The sequence below is a fragment of the Diadema antillarum genome, unplaced genomic scaffold, assembly GCF_040938485.1.
Source record: "Diadema antillarum isolate AM-2024a unplaced genomic scaffold, OU_Dant_1.0 scf00000126, whole genome shotgun sequence".
Taxonomy (NCBI): Eukaryota; Metazoa; Echinodermata; class Echinoidea; order Diadematoida; family Diadematidae; genus Diadema; species Diadema antillarum.
In genome coordinates this window covers 112561-136177 of record NW_027271015.1, presented here as the reverse complement: position 1 = coordinate 136177, position 23617 = coordinate 112561, and the positions used below count along the sequence as shown (strand labels likewise).

Below are 23617 nucleotides of genomic sequence, written 5' to 3'. Positions count from 1 at the left end.
TTCAAACCAAGATTCTGTTGATGACATAATTGTTAATCATTGCTAGGGGAAAGTACGAATAACTGAAAAGTATGTTGTTTTATCACATTTATAGTAACACAGATAAATGCAAGTTATGTCTTTTGTAAATTGCCTCGTGCTTTTCTTTTTTTGGGGGTGGGGGGTATCAGATTAATCTGAAGCAAAATATCACAAAAATACCACATAAAGACATATTGCATTTATTTATTCATTTGGCGACATTGGTGGTGTTAATGGTATTACGAATAAACACAAGTCAACATTCATCAGCGTTGAATAGTTCCTTTAACCTGTATACCAATATTTTGGTGGACCACCCTAGATCCGTTGCAGTCTGAATACCCTCTGCTTTGGCTGAAGAGTGTCCCCGTGGCAAGACGTAACGCAGTTTTTTATTTGATTTGTCTGCATGTTATTGACATGAAAATAATGAATGGTACATGTAGATGCGGAAAAAGAGCTATTTATCAGAAATGATTTCGATGTAGTCAGCACCATAGTCGGAGGCGTGGACGGGATCGGGAGGAGTAAGACTGGAGCGGCCTGGTGGACGCCGACAACGGGGGCTGGGTCCCGCAGCTCGTATCACTCCAGCGTTCTCGTAAACCTCCTGCTCTTCCTCCTTCGCATTGTCCTTCGTGACATCATCACTCGGAGTCATGGAAACGCAGAAGTTCCCGGGAGTAGTCTTTCTCGCTGGTGCTACTCGGGAGACTGCGGACACGACATCCGCCGACCCCTTCCTACCGGCTGGCGATCTTGGCAGACGACCGCCAGCGAGTGAGCCGGTATGGCTCGCGACCACAGAGTTCTCATAGATCTGGTCTGCGTCGTCTTGTGCGCTTCCTTCTCTATCCTTAGCGTTATCTGGCACAGGTTTCAGCGAATCTCTGAGCGGTTGCACCGCCTCAGCGTTCTGATACGCCGGTTCACTTCGCGCCTTTTTGCCATCCTCCACTACTGCCTTATTCACGTTTTCGCGCGAGCGACTCAAAATGATGGCGGGAGCATTCTGATATACAGACTCTCCTCGCTTTACTGCTACCGCTACATAAGATCCTGGCGCCTTTACGGAAGTAGGTGCTGGCAACCTTGGACGGTTGTCCACATCTTGGAAAGGAACGTTCGGGACTAAGTAATCTCCGTCCTCCTCGTCACTGTCCTTGGTTATTGTAAGTTCGACCTTCGAGTCTCCACTGGGAGGTAACCTCAAAGGCGGCGGAGGAGTGATGTTCAGAGATTTTCGTTTTTGTCGCATGCAACATAATCTGGATTGGGGGAAAATGGAAGCATAAAATGATTATGATGGAAACTCAATGATGTATAATCGCGATAGACTATATTTATTGACACATGGCAGCAATTCTTAGGATTACATGACAGTGGAAACTACAATATGTGTAGGCCTATGTAGAATGCTGACTTTATATGGACGGGTGGACTAGCAAATTCAAGTACAGAGATGCACTAAAACACCCTGTTAATGTCACTTTCGCTTAAAACACTGAATGACAAGCAAGAAGAAAACAAAATGACACCCATAAACTACCAATGGATGCTGTCAGTTCCGTATTCAGGACACAGAATATCTGGCGTCCTTTCTGCGGTTGACAAAGTAGAATTGAAATCGACTACGATACTATGGCATATTGTATGGCCTTATCACAATAATTTTGTCTCATGGATATTAGGTATTGTTTCCATTGTTACGTTGTGAGTTTCTTAGGAATTGTTGAAAATTTGCTGAATACATTTTGATGAACATGAAAAAGTAATCGAGAATTTCGAAAGGGCAGCCGAGTTCCGTACTTACGCCATTATCAGAGTGATGAATAAGACTATCACAAGTAGTCCGCCGCAAACGCCCCCTACAAGGAAACAATAACAATAAGTAGTAAGCATTTAACTGATTTCTAGGTGTACACAGGGTTATAACATGATAATACTACTCTTTAATACCTATGAAAATAAGCTAAGTACACCGTTTGAGATTGAGCTTTATTTCTCAAACTTTAAAGTAAAGACCCAAGTTCAGCTATTCAATTATCTTATGGCACAACAAAGGGGGGGGGGGGCAGAATGCATCTTTAATATGCATCTATAGTTTTGCATGTAGCAATTATTCCACCAAACACAGTCATTATCATACTTGCATTCCGATTAATGTCTAAAATGGCTACATACTGACCACCAAGTCGGCTAATAACTTCTCACAGCAGGTAGAAAATTGTGCTCATATTGCAACACTTTCAATCCTAATTTGCACAGAGCATTGCTTGGTATTAAAGATGAAGAGCTTGAAGAGACCCTATACTTCAAAGCCCTTTTTTTCTTAGTGCACACTTTTCCAGAGTGTATGTTTTATATTTAAATAGAGGGCTCGTTTGAATTGAGCTATACATCATTTCAAAACTTAAAGTTCGCGCATGCTCTTTCAGAATCTGTCATTAACTAACGTCAGGGCCCCATTTCATAAAAGATGTTAGGATGACAACTCTTGCTGGAATGACCACTTTCCACAGCAAATAGCCCATCAGGAAGCTGTATTCTTGTTGTTACCATGACAATAGTCATTCCAGCAAAGAGTTGTCATCAAATAAACTCTTTATGAAATGGGGCCCAGGAGGTGAGACAGAAAATCTATGTCTGGCGACTTTTTGTTGGTTTTGGGATGCATGGTCACATAGGCTAGATAATGTCATCAAAATAACAATAACAATAAATGTATTGGCAGGATATTTTCTGTATGGATGTAGACTTACCTATGAGTCCACCTCTACCGATGCTTGGTGGGGGACCTGGTAACGATGTGGGTAGGATAGTAACAATCTCTGAACTTGTAGATGATTTTGTCGACTGCTCGGGAGATGACGCTTTGGGTTTAAAACAGTAACAGTGAGTTGATTCGATGTCAATACATTGTGCGCTACCTTGCAATACCTTTAAATCTTGAAAATATGCAGGATACACAGAAATGTACATAAAAGTGCAATGGGAGGGGGGGGGGTAAATCCCTGATAAATCTGTAACTGTGAAAGGTCATCGGGAGGTCGTTAAGAACATAACATTAATTTTCTGATTCAAACCAAATACACAAACTGTACACGTATTGGGCAAACCTGTCTGTCTTTGTTGTTGTGCATTGTATTTGCTTATTGAATCCAAGGATAGATATTAACACTCAGATGAATTCAAACTCATAATGATTATGAAGTAAAATGCACTCAAAATGTCACTGACTGCAGCTGCCACTGAAACTCGCCGATCAGCGAATATTGTGAGACGAAATTCAGGTGCACATTACTCACTCTCAACACATGAGGGCGTCGTGTCATTCCAAACCACTCCCTCCGCTGTGTTTATGCACACGATAACCGCCGATCCATTGAGCTCAAGCCCGGCGTCGCACTGGAAGGTGACCGTGGAGTCTACCCGGAAGTCACCGTCGCGAGACCGATTGCCATTGTCAGGGGTGCCCGGGTCGCTGCATTCCAGGACCTGTGCTCCTAATGGTTTTTCAATGATGGAGAATTCAGTTTATTTCACACAGAATACATGATAATCTGTTTTGAATATGGAATCCAGGGACCCTAATGCTGAATCGCGCACGCTGGTTACCCGACACTAAACAATTAATAATTCTTCTATGCCATGAAGTTATGATAAGAAATCCCCTTCTATTCTAACCCGTTGAAGACCATTTTATAGGCGTATACTACGGGCTGGTGCAGTTGTCTATGGGAAAAGCAAAATATGATTTTACACAGCAAAATCGCCTCATCCTCAACGGGTTGATAACATCTTTATTACCCCATACGTACCTGCGAGAAATCTCCGTTTTTCGTAAAACAATACTCAGTTTCAGTTTAGTTTATTTTGCACCAAGCATTAAAAATATACAGAGCAAACAATAAAAACATGAATGTACAAAATGAGATACAAAAGAGAAAAATTCATAAGACATAGGACATACAATTAAGAATAATGTGGCGGTATGACTACATACAAAGACAATGCCATTGGTGGGGGAAGCAGCAAGAAAGGAAAAGCCCTTGTGAGTAGCTGACCCATTGTACTGTAACATACATATACCTTAGACAGATTTAAGGAAAAGAAATGACAGTTAAGTTGACAGAACGGAACAAGTCAAAACAATGCAATAATTACAAAGAAAACTACGGAGATATGGACGATAACAACACAGAAAAACAGCAGCAACAAAAATAAAAATACGCCTTGAATTAACTACGTTTATAATCTTCCAGTAAAAAGTGTTTATATTTGATTTCAAAATTATTTATAGATTTTGATGCTTTAATTTCTCTAGGGATAGAATACCATATATGAGGACCCTGATATATAACTGAATTTTTAAAAAATGAGGTGCGCATGTGATATAAATGATAGTTTGCAGAATTTCTTGTTCCGTAATTATGAATAGTGCTGTTCAGCGAAAAGTAATCTAAAAGGGATTCTGGAAGTAACTTTTTGTAACATAGATACAAAAAAATACCCAACTGTAAAAGATAAATACCATAGAATTGCAGCATCTAATACAAATGAAAGATTGGTTTTGAATGGGCAAGATATGAAGCATGGTGTACAATACGTATTGCACGTTTTTGCAAGACACAGACTCTGTTCAACTGGGTTTTTGATGCATTGCCCCAAATTATGATCCCGTATGACAAATGTGGTAAAACAATTGAATTATAAATCATTTTTAAAAACACTTTAGGCATTGACTTGAATTTATACATAACACCAATATTCTTTGCCAACACATTACAGACGTTATTTACATGAGCATTCCAGGTAACATTTTCATCAAGTATTAATCCTAAAAACTTCAAAGCCTTACTGCACCAATATCAGCTACAAGACCCTTGTTTACGTGGAAATATTTCAAAGCAAATGCAACACCGATTTGAGGAATTAGTTGCCAGATAAGAAAAGAAACTCAGGGCAGACACAGACACAAAGCACTTTGTAAAATCTTGATTTTATCTTTCTTCTGAGCTTTATTTCTTTGAGCTATATAGAATGAAAAGTATCATCATAGTCGTTACTATTGTCAGTTGACCCTAATAAATGAAAAAAAAAAATATTTTAAGAGGCAAGTAATAATACTGCTACAAAGACAAGTGATCTTACCTAGACACAAAGGACAATAATGAAACTTAATAAAGCACTGAAAATGGACATTTCAGATCGGGTGAAAAAGAGATAGGGCCTACAAGGCTCGATCACAAAACTACAACAACAACAACAAAAACAACAACATATGCCACATGGCTATAAGTGAGATCGTGTTTGTTCAATTCAATTCAAATCAATTCATTTATTCAAGTTAAGTTCTTTTTTTTTTTGTTGCATGATCCAAGAGTAACCCTACAAATAACAAAGTGGTCTGCAAAATGATACCTGTTGAAATCTAAGTCAAAAATTAAAATCCACTTTTGAATGCCATATATTTTTTTTTTTTTAATTTTGATTCTCATGATTGGGAATAAAAAAAGAACAAAGACAGAAGAACAAAAGAGGGAGAACGATCAAACTTGATTCAATATGTTAGGAACTCTTTAACTTTCAGGGTCTTTTTTTAATTCCTGCTTGAGCTCAGGATGTTATCTTTTACAATATCCGGCTTCCTCGAGAATATTGGTGTCAATGGAGGCCAGCGCATCAAATCCTCGAGTGACCACAGTAGATAAGACACAGGGGATAAGTATGCGTCACACAATGGCACCCTCTTTATCATACGTTATGATGGATTACTGAGAAAAACACTTTACTTTGAGCAGATGAAAGCATATTATTTTTTTCCATTTTTTGTCTTTTCTTTCGCAGACGACAGTCAATGGCAATCATTACTCATCCTTTAATCCTTCAATAAACAATCATCATTACACACATCCATTGCTCACTTCTTCTTCTTTTTTGTAATTGAAGAATGCTTTACTAATAAATATTCTCCTGAATCTGTTAGACAGGATTTGCGCCGGTTGTCAACTGAATCTATCACAACCATTAATGTGTGTATTCCTCTAAGTGCAATTTCCACTCTCTGTTCACGTGGGTTTCATCAAAAAAATTTAATAATTATACGTTTTCATGAAATAGCAAGGGTAGAAAAATAATCACCTTGGATTACTAAGGGAATTACGCATTCAATCAACACCCGAGTTACAACTCAAATTGTTGAAATTAATGTTTGATTATTATAAGAAGATAGAAATATGCTGAATAATTTAATTCATATAGCATACAATGTATTACTCAAGTAAATTTGTTACAGATGGGAATAACTTAAATGGTTCTCTGCCTCTAAGTCAAAGTCAGTGTAGTAATCATTGAACATTTTTGAAAGAAAATTAGATATGTAAGTAATAATATAGCAGAAAATAAGAAATAAGTTCAATGTATATTTTGATTAAGATAAGGAAGTCACCAAGTATGAAAATATCTCTCATGCTTTCAATTCTCACTTTGTTTTTGTCAGTCGTTACTGAGCTTCTAAAATAGAACCAGTCCTAAAATTATGAATATAAATTCACATTTTGCTTCTTTTTCCTCCTTCCTCTTTCCTTTACCTGCCAACAGATGACGAGGATGTATTGAAGATTGTTGAAAAATTGAAACAAGGTACATCTACGGGGTATGATGGAATAAGGGTTCGTTTATCAAAGAAGATAATTAAGCGAATAACTTTTTTTTTGATTGATTAATTAATTATCATGACTGTGTTTAATCTTTCTCTCGCCACAGGGGTATGTCAGAATTCCCTTAGAATAGTAGAAGTAGTTCGAGTAGTTAAACGGAATGACTCTTCTGGATTTTATTGATTACAGACTAACATCTATGTATTGTAGTAAGTGCCTATATCTAAAATTGTGCCAAATTATCCATAAAAGGCTTAATTTTTTTTTTCCTAAGAATGATCATGACCCACGTATACCAAATCAGTTCGATTTCAGAAAGAGGTATTCCCTCGCACCATCGGCAATAACTTGATTATCATATGAAATTACTGAATAATTTGGGAATAAAAAAAGTCGAATAAGAATATTGATGGTTCCTTCCAAAGCATTTGATAGTATAGATCATCATATTGTGATTTAAAAGATACAAATATATGGCGTTCGTTATTGTAACACTTTCATATGTGACCCTGCATCACAGAACCAACAAAAAAATCGCCAGGCATGGATTTTTAGTTGAGGGCAGATTCGTAAAGAGCAGACTCTAAGCTTTAAAATGATGTATAACTCAATTCAAATGGATATCCCTAACCCATCTAAAAAAATACTAGAAAGAAAGCACACATTCTGGAAAAAATGTGAAATGAGAAAAGTGGCTCTGTGAAGTACAGTGTCTATTCAAGCACTTAAAATCTGTTAATACCAAGCCGTGCTGGCTGTACAATGGAAGGGACAAAACACAGGATGTTAACCACAGGAACAACAATAATGAAGGGATTATCAGATTACTCTGACATTGAGCATGGTATATTAACACATTCTGTCCATTATTAATGCCAAATTTCAATGCAGTATAGTTATCCTTTTAAAAGTTATTAAACTTGAAAGTGAAGAGTGTGTAAAGGATTTCAAGAAATGACAATGGGACTCTACACTGTAAAAACATCGGTGTTAGATTTAACACCACGGGTGTTAAATCTAACACCGATCAAACTTCAATAAAGGACCACACCCACAGGTGTTAAAAATGCACTGTGATGGTGTTGAAAAGTGTTCACCTGACACTTCGTGGTGTTAATTTAATGTAATGTATATTTAGGATATTTTGGGGATAACTTCCTGTTCATTAACAACTCAACTTAAATTCCCTTGTTTTTGTAAACTCACCTCAGAATATAACACCAAGATTATTTACTATTAATTTCCTGTCGTTAATTACCCTTGCTTGATGTTTACATCAAGGAGTCATTCAATCACCCTTGTAACAACCCTTCTTTGTCCCCGGTTTAATTACCCAAAGATTATATACACACACCTTGTGAACCACCAGACTCTTTGTCTGCCCCTTATCTTATAATACTTCCTCCTCCACAAAAGAATCCCCCTCTTTTAATTGGTCAAACATCACCCCTTAGGACAACCCCTTTGGTCACTCTTTTTAGTTATCCCTTTTTGATTGGTTGTCTTACCAAAATTCTCACCCATCACCCATTGAACATTTCCAAGTTTGGTGTTCTTTCCAAGGCCCCAAGAGAGATGATGATTTCGACATCAGAGAGTCAACCTCGACTTGATATTGCTCTCTCTCCTGCATCTTGGTACTTCTATATTTTACTCTGATGTACATACTCGTCATTTTAACTTGTTATTGAACTTCATCATGATATTTCTGAACGATTGCGAATAAACACTTTGCATCGATGAAATGTACCAAAACTGTACCCGAGCTCCTTCATTTCTGCTTCATAATAACATTCCAAATGTAACACCACCCGTTACATTACATGGTGGAGAACCCGGCTTGAATTCATCACAAAAACATCGAGGAGAATCCGGTTTCTTTGACTTGACTGCTACGAGAACAAGGAAACACTGCTGATCAACATCAACATCAGCTGCTGCAAGCAAAACAAAGTTGTGGAGAACTACCATCTGTAACCAATAAAGGGAGCAAAGTTTGATCTTCCCAGGACCAGTAAATTTTTGTCTTCCTGTACTGTCCTGATGTCAAAGACTAATTGACGAAACTTATCATTGCACAATTTGCCAGCTCTGTGACAACTCTTCACTAGAACCGCTGCATTCACATTTGGCAACCATTTTTTTTTGCCTGACTGAATTTGAATTTCAACAAAACATTGCCATTCAATGACGAACCATCCACCAGAACTGAAGATGATTGATACCGACGACCCAGACGACGAACTACCCTTATTACTACAGGATTGACAGACTGATCACCCCACCGCTGATGACAGTCAGACCTTCCAGACGACGCCCATGATGTATGTTCCCGCGACCACAGCTGTACGACACGGACATCGTCAACTAGCATCGACACACGACATAATCAACTCAACCCCAACAACCCACGAGGACTACCGGGACCCACAGAAAATTGTAGAAGACACTTGAAATTGATAATTAATCCATGGAATTGATTTCCCGAACAGTGACACTTCAATTTGGACACATGCACTTATTCTTTTGTTTATTTGTGTGAATGTTACCTTGTTTCGACACATCCTTGGCATCTTATGTATCAACATTAATTTGTGAAACCCTTCATCGTGACCGGTAAGTGAAACACACTTTCATTGTTCCAATTTGAAAGAGAGCGAGCATGAGAGTGGAATATGGAGTACCACGTACATTATATAGAATTTGGCAATGTTATTGGCAGTCTGCACTAATTTTTAAGATAGGCTGTACTATCGGATGCTGCACTCACTAGAGATAAAGTCAATGGTATAATTTTACTCTCTTTTTCAACAATCAAGAGTTTCTCATTCTGTTATTATTTAAAAAAAAAAAATAATAATCACTACCAGCATGGTTTAACAACATGCACAACTAATATCCTTTCATTTTCACCATGTAACAATGACGTAAAATGTGTCCTACCATCACTGACCATAACACTAACAGACCCAATTACAGTTCCACTGAACCTAGACTTGACGACAGACAGAATGAAATGCAATGTGCCCCCAATGACTACTGCCCAGTGAATAACTACTTGAACTGTTCACCACTAACAACCTTGACCACAAATAACATGATATTGTAGCTGGACAGCTAACACAAAATAAAGTTGACCAGTTCATGACAGCCTCCTCAGGCAATATAACAACATGACTTCACCTTTGGACATAAGATAGTACATGAGTACTAACTATACAGACCTAATTAGGGAAAACAATAGAAGACTGACCAATTCTCGTGATGATTGTATAACATGTAAATAGTCTCATGTATCTTTTTTAAGTAGCATATAGAGTTCCAGGTGAACAAAAAAAAAAGAATATTGTTATGCTTTGTTTACGTTATGTTGTGTTATCAGTTATGTTCTCACGTTATGTAACTTCCTTTTAGTGTGAAACAAAGGCTATGTTAGGAAAGTCATCCTGTCCATTTTAATGTTGACTGCTATTATCTTTTGCAAGACAGTATGCCCAGCTAGTGTTTGAACGATATTAATCATATATGGCATCAATATTTGATGTGTAACGAGCTTGAATGACTCGTTTAAATGATACTAACAAGTTTGAAAGTACTTGTTCAATCGTTCATCAATTTGACATCAGTGTGGAAGAGTATGGAAGGAAACCTTTGCTTAACAGGATAGGATTGATAGTGAATTTATTCTATGTTGATACTTCACTATGAAGTATATGGGCCCCTTTTAACATAGACGCTATGAATACCTTTAGTGCCCTGTTGACCTTTCACCATATTGATGAGATATTCAGTGGATGAAATTTGAAGTTATTTCAGCATACTCTTTTGTGAAAGATTTGATCAAGTATAGTTCAATGTGGATTGATGGATGACATTTGACTCAATTTGATTGTTTCTAGTAATATACATGTGACATGAATACATACAAGTTTGAAAGTACTTGTCATGAACGATTATTGTTTCATTAAGTGAACATTCATTTACTTGCAAGTTGAGATTATACTTGTTAGAATTAAAGCAAGCTTGAAGATGCTTGTTCCCTCGTTCATTTCATATTTTACTTTTTATCAATTGGGAAATTTGCATTTATGCTTAAATAGAAAAGGTTTGTAAGCCATGACATTCTATGATAGTCCTTCAAAATTGAATGACATTTTGCCTGGATCATAGACTTGACTTTCATTCCTTGAGCGTTCCTAATATCTTCCCAATGATTTTATTATACAGATATATGCATGGATAGTGCATTATATGCAAGCACTCAAAGTTGTTATTTAGATCGAATGTTTTATTTTGTGTTACCAGAATTGCCTTTGTTTGATAGGCAAAATCACATTAATGCTTGTTTACAGTGCATAAGTCTGCACAACATTGTGTAAATACATGTATTATTATTATAGTGCATAAGTCTGCACAATTTAATTTGTCTTGTTTTATTCTATAACTTAAAAGGGGTATAGACATTATTGAATATGAAGTGTTCTTTGACTTGGTAACTTGAATAGCTCCCGAAAATACATACCAGACAAGGAAAGTTCACTCAGTGGAATAATCATATTATATGTGTCATAACCCCCTTGGCACGACTGAGTTATTTAGGCAGAAGGTAAATGTCTTTATCGTGCATTTCATTTACAGTAAGTGGCTTAATTGATTTAATTGAAAATTATTATTGTAGGGATTTGAGCAAGAGAGAAAGTATGAAAGAGTCTGGAACAATGATAAACGGTTTCACAAGCATGTTTTGTACATGGTCAATCGCCTTTAATTTTGTCACCCAGTATATACTGAATTATTGTGTTCAAACCCATTCCAGCTCAAAAAACAAAACAAAAACAAAACAAAAACAAAACAAAAATAAGAGAGGAGTTTTAATTTCCTAACAAAAGGGGATGTAATGTATATTTAGGATATTTTGGGGATAACTTCCTGTTCATTAACAACTCAACTTAAATTCCCTTGTTTTTGTAAACTCACCTCAGAATATAACACCAAGATTATTTACTATTAATTTCCTGTCGTTAATTACCCTTGCTTGATGTTTACATCAAGGAGTCATTCAATCACCCTTGTAACAACCCTTCTTTGTCCCCGGTTTAATTACCCAAAGATTATATACACACACCTTGTGAACCACCAGACTCTTTGTCTGCCCCTTATCTTATAATACTTCCTCCTCCACAAAAGAATCCCCCTCTTTTAATTGGTCAAACATCACCCCTTAGGACAACCCCTTTGGTCACTCTTTTTAGTTATCCCTTTTTGATTGGTTGTCTTACCAAAATTCTCACCCATCACCCATTGAACATTTCCAAGTTTGGTGTTCTTTCCAAGGCCCCAATAGAGATCATGATTTCGACATCAGAGAGTCAACCTCTACTTGATACTCTCTCTCCTGCATCTTGATACTTCTATATTTTACTCTGATGTACATACTCGTCATTTAACTTGTCATTGAACTTCATCATGATATTTCTGAACGATTGTGAATAAACACTTTGCATCGATGAAACGTACCAAAACTGTACCTGAGCTCCTTCATTTCTGCTTCATAATAACATTCCAAATGTAACACCACCCGTTACATTACATTAACACTGTACCTGGTGTTATTTTGACACTGTACTGGTGTTAATTCAAAAATGACACCACATGGTGTTGATTTGATATTTGTTGGTGTTAATATCAATGGTTTAACACCCGTCCGGCTTCAATAAGAGACCACACCAGCTGGTGTTACTTTAGTGTAAATTTATTTTCACATTTTTTCAAAAATCTAGTATTTTAATGTAAAATTCTTGATCGTCTTGTTTAAATTAAAAATCAACAAGAAGTGCAGTTACTAAGAAACTCTTCAAAAAACAGTTTAAAATTTGGAAATGACACCCGGAGGTGTTAATTTAACACCATAAATGAGCACCGAAAATTTAACACCAGCTCGGTGGTCACTATTTAACACCGGACTTTTTGCAGTGTAATACATACCTGATCATTCTATTCTCCCCCTAAAAAGAGTTGTAGGAGAACTGCTGAAAACACTATTTCCCATAAATGTTATGATCCCAAACTAAATAATAATGTAGAAGAAGGATAGCTCTTTCAGAAAAAAATGAAGAACTGAAAATTGACTCGGTTGACTCATTTCACCTTTTTTGAGCCCTCATGTAAAATCCAGGTGTGCGACTTTTTGTTCGTTTTGTGGTGCACGGTCGCATATATTACTGAATACTTATCTTGAAGACATCAATAATTACAAACAAGGACACCACATCTTTTCTATGAATGGCTTCACAGCTTTGTGAAATCTTTTGTTGTCCAAGCCGAGTCAATGGAGACTTATGGTCAGCGGTTGACCCACGACAAAATCCTTGTGAAATATTATGTATTATCTAAATCTCCCGAATCCCGGAAGACTAATTTTGTGTGTTGCATTCCGCAAGTGTGAGATCAATTCTTGGCCCTCTGTTGTTTGCTATGTATATCAATAATATCATAAAGTTGTCCAGCACTCTTAATTTCATATATATATATATATATATATATATGTTTAAATGATGATACTATTTTTGTAAATTCCCATAAGGATCTTGAAAAGCTGACAAGTACTTATTTTTTTTTAAATCAATGTTATGCATTTAATAGTTTGAACTGAAGTGAGATTCCCACAATTCTTAGCAATTACAACTGACTCTCATTTAGCTGGGAATGATCATAATTTATTCACAATATTCATAAATCTATTTCAAAAACAATGGGAGCTCTATACCGATTGAAAAACCTCATATCTCAAAATTCCCTTATTATTTTAGACAATGCTCTGATTTTGTCATATATGACTATGCAATATTGCATTAGGGACTGTGTCTTAAGTAGAATAAATCCTATTTTTGTCCTTCAAAAACGTATCGTACGATTAGTCACTAATTCAGTTTACATTTGACCCCCATCCGATACCCTGGTTTATCAATTAAAAGTGCTAAAAGTTAATGACATACATTCTTCTCAGACTGCAATTTTTAAAGCAAAAATGGGAAACATGTAACCGTCTTCCTTTACAAAAAGAAAACAAAATTCCACTGCAGATTCTGCAGTTTACTCATACCCAACGTGCCCAAGGAGTCAATTACTTGATTATCATCCCTAGAATCATCATAGCCCAAAAATTATTGAAACATGGGCCTAATGCCTGGAATTCTCTGCCTCTTAATCTAGGTCAATGTAGTTATCATTGAACATTTTTAGAAGAAAATTAAATAAATTATGTAAGTAAATTCATACCATTTATTAAAATTCATTAAACAAACCGTTTAAGGTGATGAGATTTGATATGTGTCCCACTTAACATAGATACTAGAATAGTGTAGTGTTGAACACGCTTTTAATTCACTTTTGATAAAGGATAACTCATTTGGGACAATGATCTTTCTATAATTAAGGTCTGCTTATATGAAAGCGATCTCCTTCATTTTCAATCTATTTCATTTTCAATGTAAAAAATTCTTTTATCGCTTTTATCATATACAAACACTGACAAAGAAGTGTAATGTTTCTCATTGATTAACGGCAAATATCTTATCCTTTTAACAACGTCATTACAGCTTACTATTTTACGACTAAAACAAGCTGATATGGATGGAATTACTTCTTCTGAAACACATTACAAAAAGAAAAAAAAAATCAAAATGAATTACTGATTATTGGTGTGGCAGCCAAGAAAAGACTTTTGAGGATTGATGACGCCATCACCTAATCTGTTATTTTTTGGTAATTTCCTCCTTATATCATTATCCTTTTTTTATGGTAAGAGCACAAATCACTTTTCTGTAAATGGGGAAAACCCCCTTTTTTTAAGGGGGGGGGGGGGGGTAGAAAGTGGGGTGGAATGAGTGTGATTGAGTTTGCAATCTTTTCTCTGTTTGATTTCAATGTGTTTACTAATGAATACCTATATCATATACCCGAGGTAAGGTCGTCATTCAAGGGCAGCGCCCTTCAGAGTTTATGAGTTTACTTTTGAATATCAAATGAAAAAAAAAAAACCGCTTTGACCACATTTGCGTAATCCAGGATATCCACAATGAATAAACAAATGACACGATTTCGTGGTGAGAAATTATAATAAATATCTAATTGAATTGAATACTTTAAGTAATCACTGTTAATCATTTGCACAGAGTAAATTCACAAACAGAACTGTTAAAGTCCCATCACAGTAATTTTGTCCAAATATCTGTTGGCATTGAAAAAAGAATTATTATAAGTGTGGACATTGGTGCATAATATGGGTGGAAAATTTGATACCATTTTAAAAGGCAATGAGGAATCCATCTATTCAGCAAATCAATGGACAAAGATGATCACGTCGACATCATCCTCTCACTTAGTAGATTTAGAGTGTAAATGCTATTCATGTTCCAAAGTTGCAAGTTATTGGTCTGGTGGTGAAAGAAAGGGTAACTTGGAAAAAACAATCACCGACCAATCTATACGATAGTGTATGAGCAGCGTCACGTCATTATTAACAGTTATGTTTGTGTAGGTGTCAATATTTTTTTTTTGAGATACCTTGAGCAGATCGATCATGAACTCATATAGTCGTTGTGAGTTTTTTTATTACCTTTGCTTCTTTCGTTTTTCTTTGATACACTATTTTGGGCAGCTTTCTGGACAGCGTATCTTAAACTGATGTCATACTTTCTGGGGAATTTGAATCGTTCTTGTATGCAAAGTGCTAAAAATAGAAAATGACGAGTCTTGTAAAAGCATCGTAATTGACCATTTGATGATCTCGATATTTACAAAAGAACGGAATTTGAGAAAGGCAGTTTGGCACAAATTGTGGATATAATGCCGAACGAAAGTAATGGGGGGGGGGGGGGGGGTGTAGCAAAACTATACACTGTGTACAATATGCCACTATTTCTGTGAATGTTTCCCACAAAAAAAAAAATAGTTTCTGCATACCATATTATTCACCTTCCGACACCGATTTAAGTTATATAGGTGTTTGAACATTATCCCTGTGCTGTTCCTCAAAACATACGACCGTTATAATCAATTTCATCACAAAATAGCGCTGTGGTAGGAGCAGTACCATAAAGGTCACGACATTTTCATGTAATATTAATCATTTTTTAATGTAAAATAAATGTCAACCTCTTAATGACATTGAGAGATTTAGGTCACGAAATATAGCGACAATTATATATACAGAGGTGATATACATGATTATCATCATACAAGTCATCCTTCTTTTCTTTTTTACACTAACGGAGTTTGGTCTTTCGCTCTAAAACCGTTAGGTACATCGAATATGTGACAATAGATATAAGTTATGCGACTAGAAACAGTGCCCTAACGTGTGTCGAGGGAATGACAAGAACAGAAGATACCAATATACCAAACTTTTTTTTTTTCACAAGAGTGAAAAAAAAAGATGAATAACTATTGTCTATGACAAAATTATGACCGGACTCCCAGTAAAAAGGCAATTGTATACTCACGTGAACATCGTAGTTGCGTATTCCATGTCACTAAAACCACCAGAACTGCGAGTAATATGCCGTTGCAGGAATAACCCATTTTCACCTGTAGAATCACAGTTTCTTTTAATTTTCCCCGTGAAATAAATTCGGACTACTGTCCCTTATGTTCTGTGCATCGCGATACAGGTAATATAGATCTATGCCATATCGAGGCTATTTGTAGAACACGTAACCTGCAACTCTATCAATATCTTGAGAAACAGAAACATTCAAATAATGTTTCAACATGCATCTTTGTACAAGACCCCAACTGGAGATCTGTATGTATAGTTAATGGTACTTGATTCACCAACGTAGGCGTATATCTCGCGCACACGGAAGTATACTGTGGAGCGCAGTGGTCTCCTACCCGAAAGTGTGTCGCTTCCTCAAATTCCTCTATTATTGCATTCGTGGTGGATGGCAGGCCCACTTCCGCTTCCGGTGCCTATATCCTGCAAACGTTGACGCAACAATGGAGTCCTTACCGAAAAGGAACATACAAACACAAACACAAACACTTAAAAGATGATTAAAGAGTTTGCTAACAATTATATTTGCGGGGAATGTTTGTTTCTTTGATTTATGTCCTCCAACATAATTCTATACATAAATCAGTGTTTATCTGTTTTTTTCCCAGTAATATCGCAGAAAACATCAATATACAGATTACAATGTACATGAACAAGAAAAAACGGAAGAAATGTGTACTTTGATTGCATTAACAAATCATTTTGTATTTCCAAATGATAAAAAAAGAAGAATACCTGAGAAATTATGTAAAAGGACTGTTACTATAAGCGGATGCTTGGACTTATGACAGCCCAAGAAAAAAAAAATTATGTCAAATAAACTGCATTAGATTGTATGTTTTACTGCATAGATGCTAATAAAGATACGGTAAATGATAATTATGATGATAATTATAATATTACTTAAAAAGAATCTTGATTTATGTATGAAATTGTGTTGGAAGAAAAATAAACAAACAAATAACAAAGTGGTGTTAAAAATGTGATAACGAAGATGATAATGATGGTGACGATAATGGAGGTGATGGTGATAAAATGAATTGGTTGACACAAAAATATAGTTCATAATCTGCTGTGCTGTAGTTTGAAATCTTATTCACAGATTTAAAACAAATCTAATCAAAAGAAACTGATACTCCTAGATTGTCGTCTGACAGTAGCATAGTTTTTAATCTGTCCTCGAAAGAATGCAACCTTTACATGACTTAATATAATCTGAAAGTGTGGCCCAAAGGTCTGGTTCATTATGTCTTATGGATTTTTTTTTCTTCAAATAGATTCAAATGAAAGAGGTAAATTGGACAGATAGATACACTCATTAACTAGGTAAACGAGGTGTATTTTTTTAATATTAGATCGAAATGAAGAAGTAAATTGGATAGTATAGATACACTCATTAACTAGGTAAAAGAGGTGTGAATTTAGAAAAAAAAGGTGATTCAATTAACGAGTATAGTTACATTTGCTATTATAAGTTAAAGAGTGTGTGAGAAGGAAGTCCTTTAATAACTGCTATCCCTAAGATTCCTTAATATTCAATTATCTTTGAACCTTGAAAGCAATGAGCACAGAGAAAATCCCTCCATAATTATGAATCGACGGTCGAGTTTTATCGTATATTGTAGAACACACTGAGACACCGTCCTTCTTAGTGAAACTTTGACATTATAGCTTTATGGTTCAATTAGGGTAATTTGGTTTCATTGCAAAGACAAGGAACGATGACGTTATGACAGTTAAAAGAAAGAAAGAAAAAACCCTAACTCAATGAAAATGACTAGCTAAGATATATCAATATTATGTTTAGGATATAGTTAAGTTGATGATTTTCAAAGCACTGTGGTGATATTGTTGGATAAGCTCCCTTATAATATTTGTTACAGTTCATTTTCCGAATATTTTACAACGTTGAGAACTTAAACTGTGTCATGAAAAAAATAATAAAACCGGGTGTTTCACGATTCAGAAAGCATTGCCGTCAAAGCCACCCAGCCTCTGAAATCAGCCTCCAATAACGAAAAATTACCACACAGAGCAAAATCATTACATTCTAAACATGCAGTAACCGCCTGTGACACTGCATTGTGCTAGATGTTGTCCTTTGTGCTTCCTATGTGCAGATCATCCTTGATTGTTCAGGCATTGGTGATTTGTCATGGCTATGCCAAAGTTCAAATCGAGTATTTTTTTTTATCACACAAAACTTTCGATTTCAGGACAAGTTCGAGCAGCGCATGCGCTAGAACAATGAAATCGTTGCATCCTTGAATTAGAGAAGTGTACACCAGTGTATGGTTGCAGACGTGACTCACATGTAAATGAGTGTTAGACGTCAAATGTAGAGAGCTCGAGGCAGCACCCGCACGCTGGCGGAATTTCATGCTACCGCGGTTTGAAAGGAAACCCCAGAGCATATATGTAGAAGTGGACCTTGATTAGAAAGAAAATGAAACTGCACTATACCAACAATAATAATGTTTATTGTAAAATAAAACAAACATAAACACACACACACACACAGACACACACACACAAACACACAAATTTGCTGAAATCGGACCAATAAATATTACATAATATTTCTGACTTGGATATCTATAACATTACACAGATTTGGAAACGGTATACTTTCATTACCTTACAATTTTTCCACTTGATTATAGGGCCTACTTTCATAATCATGAATTGGTATTACGATATACACATATTGATTTTTTTTTTTCCATGGGACATCTAATCAAATAACAACTACTAAAACTTTCATTTTCGAGAATGTGGCACGCAACTGCTCATTGTTTAATCCCGAAGTTACTTTTGGGAGGGGGGGGGGAGGGGGATACTGTATACGTACAAGAAGCAGCCAGAACTCGGATGAAAGTAGAAGCTGTTCGCTCTTGTATTATAGTCGGTAATTTGTTTATGCACAAGTAAGGAGTGACCTCTTGACGTGATGGGGTCAAAGGGGGTGATGTCCATAAATGACTTTTGATTCTCTTTAACACACAGGTCGTCCATTTTACATGCTTTCCGAGGAACAGAGTGTTTTTGCCTGTTAAACAGCAAGTATTTCTTAGCTCGGCTCATCGGACTCAGACGCCAGCAATTTGATTGGAAACCAGGCACGTCCGTTACCACTGGACCACTATACGGACGCATAAAACGACTCCTCATTAGCACGCCATGTTCGAAATGAAGCGTTCACGTGATTTCTATGGGCCTTGGGAGAGGAACATAACATTTTAAAAGTCTCATGTTTCAGGACATGTATTACTTGCGACATGTAAACATGGCAACGGACAGGAAATTAATTGTTATTATGAGGTTCTGCTTGGGATTTCCCGATGAATAGAAAGTAGGCACATCCAATACCTACACAAACAAAGTATGTTGGTGCATATTTGTTTACGGCTCATTATAGATGTGAGTTATGTGTTGTTTGAAGGTTTGCATGGTGAAGTAAATGAGGAAGAAAGATTTGCGGTGACAAAATGTGTATGTAGTCCTTAATCGGATCGCTGTTTGGCAGAAGAGCCTAGAAAGAGGAGAAACGAAGAGGGAAGCGACATATGGGGGTTGTGAGGAGGGCAGAAAGTGAAGAGTGGGAGACAGTAATGGGCTAGAGGTTGAAGTTGCACTAGTGGAGACGGTAGAGAAAGGAACACAGAGAGTGGTAAGGAAGAATAGTGTGAGAATCAAGTAGGATGTTCGGACATCGTTAGAAGGGGAAAGATGAAATAGAAGGGAAGAGGAAGAGGAAGGAGTTGAATGTTGGAGAATCATGGAGATAGAGGAGAGCAGTAAAGATTCATGAAACCAAGAGAAGAAAAACGAAGTCGGCGAACAGTGTGGCTATGGAATGCGGAATCAATGGAGAAAGGACGAATAATCCCTCGAAGGAAGGGTAAGTAGAGGAGAGAAATGAATATGTTGATAGAAGGGAGAGAGAGAGAGAGAGAGAGAGGCGGGGGGGGGGGGGACAAAGAAAAGAAGTAGAAAAGAACAAATTGAAATTCAATACGTAAATCAGAGGGAGCTAGTATGGATCCTAGAATGAAATGCTGCTGAGAGGGAGAAAAAAAAATTGGAAAGGAAAATTGATGACAGTTAAGTCCTGAAAAGGTTCCTGTGGGAGAAAAGCAAAAATAAGAAATCAAAATGAGGTTAAAGTGTAGACCTGAGGAGAGAAGACAAGAGAAATAACCTGTGGAGAAATGCGTAAATTAAGTAGAGGTCCTGAAAAGGACCGTTGGGTTGTATGGAAGGAAGAAATAAAACAAAAAGAAGAAAGAAGAGAAGAGAACAGAAAAAAAAGATAAGTAGTGTAGAAACAGACAAAAGTGTAAGAGAGAGAGAGAGAGAGGAAAGAGAAATGAAACACTGAGTAAAGGTGCTAGTGAAAGTAGCGCAAGAAATCTAGTTATGAGAATAACTAGGAGAACCGAGGAACTTGACGTTTCGGGCAGGTTGACTGTCCTTCGTCAGAAGTGAAGCGTGATCTGAGAAGAGGCGGGCTATATATGGAGAATGCGGACCTAGATGGAAGTGGTCGGTTGAGGCGGGCTCGCAGGCGAGCTGAGCGTCGGCTGTTGGTGGAGTGTTGCGGTCGTTGATGCGTTCTATTGTTCTCGGTGTGTGTTGATGGCGGAGTATATCTGTGAGAGCTAACTAGGCTGTTATAGACCGGGGGCCCAGAGCATTTATTCAGCTGAAAAGGGTCACACTTTTTAATGGTCTCATCGTATAAGGATGTGTTCAAGGGTCAATAAAATGAATTGCTGGCAAGTCACATCCTGTACCGTAAGCCTAGGGACCACAAAAAGGGACCCCGAAAAATCGATTTATTCAGCCGAAGGGGGTCACGGACAAAAGTTGGTGGATATTGTTCCTTTGGGTGTACTTATCATGAAAACAGCAATGCCAGCTATTTTATCCTGTACGGGGCCCCAGACAGTAGCCCCAAAGGGCCCCACAAATATGGTGTTATTCAGCTGAAAAGGGTCACGACTAATTTCTTTTGCAATGGAAGTAGTTCCCATCAGAGATATCCAAAACACCAATGCCAGCTATTTTATCCTGTACGGGGCCCCAGACAGTAGCCCCAAAGGGCCCCACCCTCCATAGGCCTACGTACAAACACACACAAACGTTGATTTTATTCAGTTGAAAAGAGTCACGGCTAATTTCTTTTGCAATTGAAGTAGTTCCCATCAGAGATATCCAAAACACCAATACCAGCTATTTTATCCTGTACGGGGCCCCAGACAGTAGCCCCAAAGTGCCCCACCCCATAGGCCATACGTACAAACACACACAAACATTGATTTTATTCGTGCAGTTGAGAAGAGTCACGGCTAATTTCATTTGCAATGGAAGGAGTACCCATCAGAGATATCAGTACGGGGCCCTGGACAGTAGCCCCAAACGAGCTCCCCCCCCCCCCACCCCGGCACACACACACACACACACACACACACACACATTAGTTTCATTCAGCTAAAAAGGGTCACGGCTAATTTCTTTTGCAATGGAAGTAGTACCCATCAGAGATATCCAAAATACCAGAGACAGTTATTTGATATCCTGCACGGGGCCCCAGACAGTAGCCCAAAATGCCCCCTCCCCCCCCCCCCCCACACACACACACACTGATTTCATTCAGATGAAAAGGGTCACGGCTAATTTCTTTTGCAATTTAAGTAGTACTCATCAGAGATATCCAAAACACCAAATCCAGCTATTTTGTCCTGTACGGGGCCCCAGACAGTAGCCCAAAAGTGCCCCCCCCCCCCCCCCAACACACACACATTAGTTTCATTCAGCTGAAAAGGGTCACGGCTAATTTCTTTTGCAATGGAAGTAGTACCTATCAGAGATATCCAAAATACCAAAGCCAGCTATTTTATCCTGCACGGGGCCCCAGTCAGTAGCCCCAAATTGCTCCCTTCCCCCCCCCCCCCCCCCCACACACACACACATTGATTTTATTCAGCTGAAAAGGGTCATGGCTACTTTTTTTTTTTTTGCAATTGGAAATAGTAGGCATATTCATCAGAGATATCCAAAACACTAAAGCCAGTTATTTTATCCTGTACGGGGTCCCAGACAGCAGCCCCAAAGTGCACCCCCCCCCCCCCCCCACACACACACATACATTAGTTTCATTCAGCCAAAAAGGGTCACGGCTAATTTCTTGTGCAATGGAAGTAAAATACCCATCAGAGATATCCAAAGCACCAAAGCCAGTTATTTTATCCTGTACGGGGCCCTAGACAGTAGCCCCAAAGTGCCCTCCCCCTCTCCACATACACACACACACACACACACACACACACACACACACACACACACACACACACACACATTAGTTTCATCAGGGAGGTGTCACCTCCCTGGTTTCATTCGGCTAATTTCTTTTGCAGTGGAAGTAGTACCCATCAGAGATATCCAAAATTTATACCAAAGCCAGTTATTTTATCCTGTACGGGGCCCCGGACAGTATAGCCCCAAACACGGGTAATTTCTTTTGCACTGGAAGAAGTACCTATCAGAGATATTCAACACACCAAGGCTACTTATTTTATCCTGTACAGAGCCCCAGACAGTAGCTCCACAGTGTCCCATCCATTATACATGTACTGTGAATCAGCTGAAAATGGTCTTACAAATTCTTTTGTAACGTAAATATCAGGGCCTACTGAACAGGGATATCACAAACACCAAAGCAAGCCATCTTATCCTGTATACGGGGTCCTATAGGTTACAGTAGCAAAACACTCAAGAAATTTGCAAAGGAAGCATACAACTGTACTTCTGTATAGTGCACAGAATATACGAAAACCAGTCATTTCATCTTGTACTGGGCCCAGTACAGTAGCCATAAAGTGCCCCTCCCCCACATAATTACGATGACATCATTTAGCTGAAAAGAGTCATAGTTGTTTTTCTTTTACAATCGAAGTATAGGCCTTAGTTTACATCATAGATACCCAAAACATCAAAGCCAGTTAGGTTTTCCCAGCCAATTTCGCACTTTTGTTGGTTCAGTTGATAGAAGGTTCGAATTCGTAAAATGGGTATTCATATTGGCTGGTACCCTACGTTCATTCAAATTCGCCTTGACTTGCCGAAAAGGGTATTTCAGTCATTAAATTTCGCGAAAGACAGTCAAATTCCAAACGTGTTCATTCAAATTCAAATCATGCTATTTCTTTGTTTCAGATCATTTTAACGTGTCTTTCTATGTGTGTTTTCGTTTCATCTATGAATTACTGTTATAAAGCAGTAAAAGTATCATTTTCTTATCTAGTATAACTGGATTTGGTTGTTCTGTAACGCTCCTTCTCTTTCATATACATGTCATAATAGGCCTATATACGTG

The 23617-nt window shown here is 37.5% G+C and overlaps 1 protein-coding gene across 1 annotated transcript; it reads right to left on the bottom strand.

Moving 5' to 3' along the window:
• Positions 1 to 481: 481 nt before the first annotated feature.
• On the bottom strand, positions 482 to 16397 carry LOC139720308 (uncharacterized). Its single transcript, XM_071631670.1, has 5 exons — positions 16187 to 16397; positions 3330 to 3527; positions 2784 to 2894; positions 1835 to 1889; positions 482 to 1289 (listed from the first exon to the last, which is right to left on the bottom strand). The coding sequence occupies exons 1-5, from the start codon at positions 16263 to 16265 to the stop codon at positions 482 to 484; spliced, it is 1251 nt and encodes a 416-aa protein (XP_071487771.1). The 5' UTR covers positions 16266 to 16397.
• Between the last annotated feature and the right edge of the window lie 7220 nt (positions 16398 to 23617).

What these genes read in the sequence shown, in the direction of transcription:
- LOC139720308 (XM_071631670.1), bottom strand. Translation starts at nt 16,265, where the DNA reads ATGGGTTATTCCTGCAACGGCATATTACTCGCAGTTCTGGTGGTTTTA. An exon ending in GACGCCCTCATGTGTTGAGA is followed by an intron (nt 2,895 to 3,329) that starts GTGAGTAATGTG and finishes TTAAACCCAAAG; the next exon opens with CGTCATCTCCCGAGCAGTCG. An exon ending in TTCATCACTCTGATAATGGC is followed by an intron (nt 1,290 to 1,834) that starts GTAAGTACGGAA and finishes CCCCCAATCCAG; the next exon opens with ATTATGTTGCATGCGACAAA.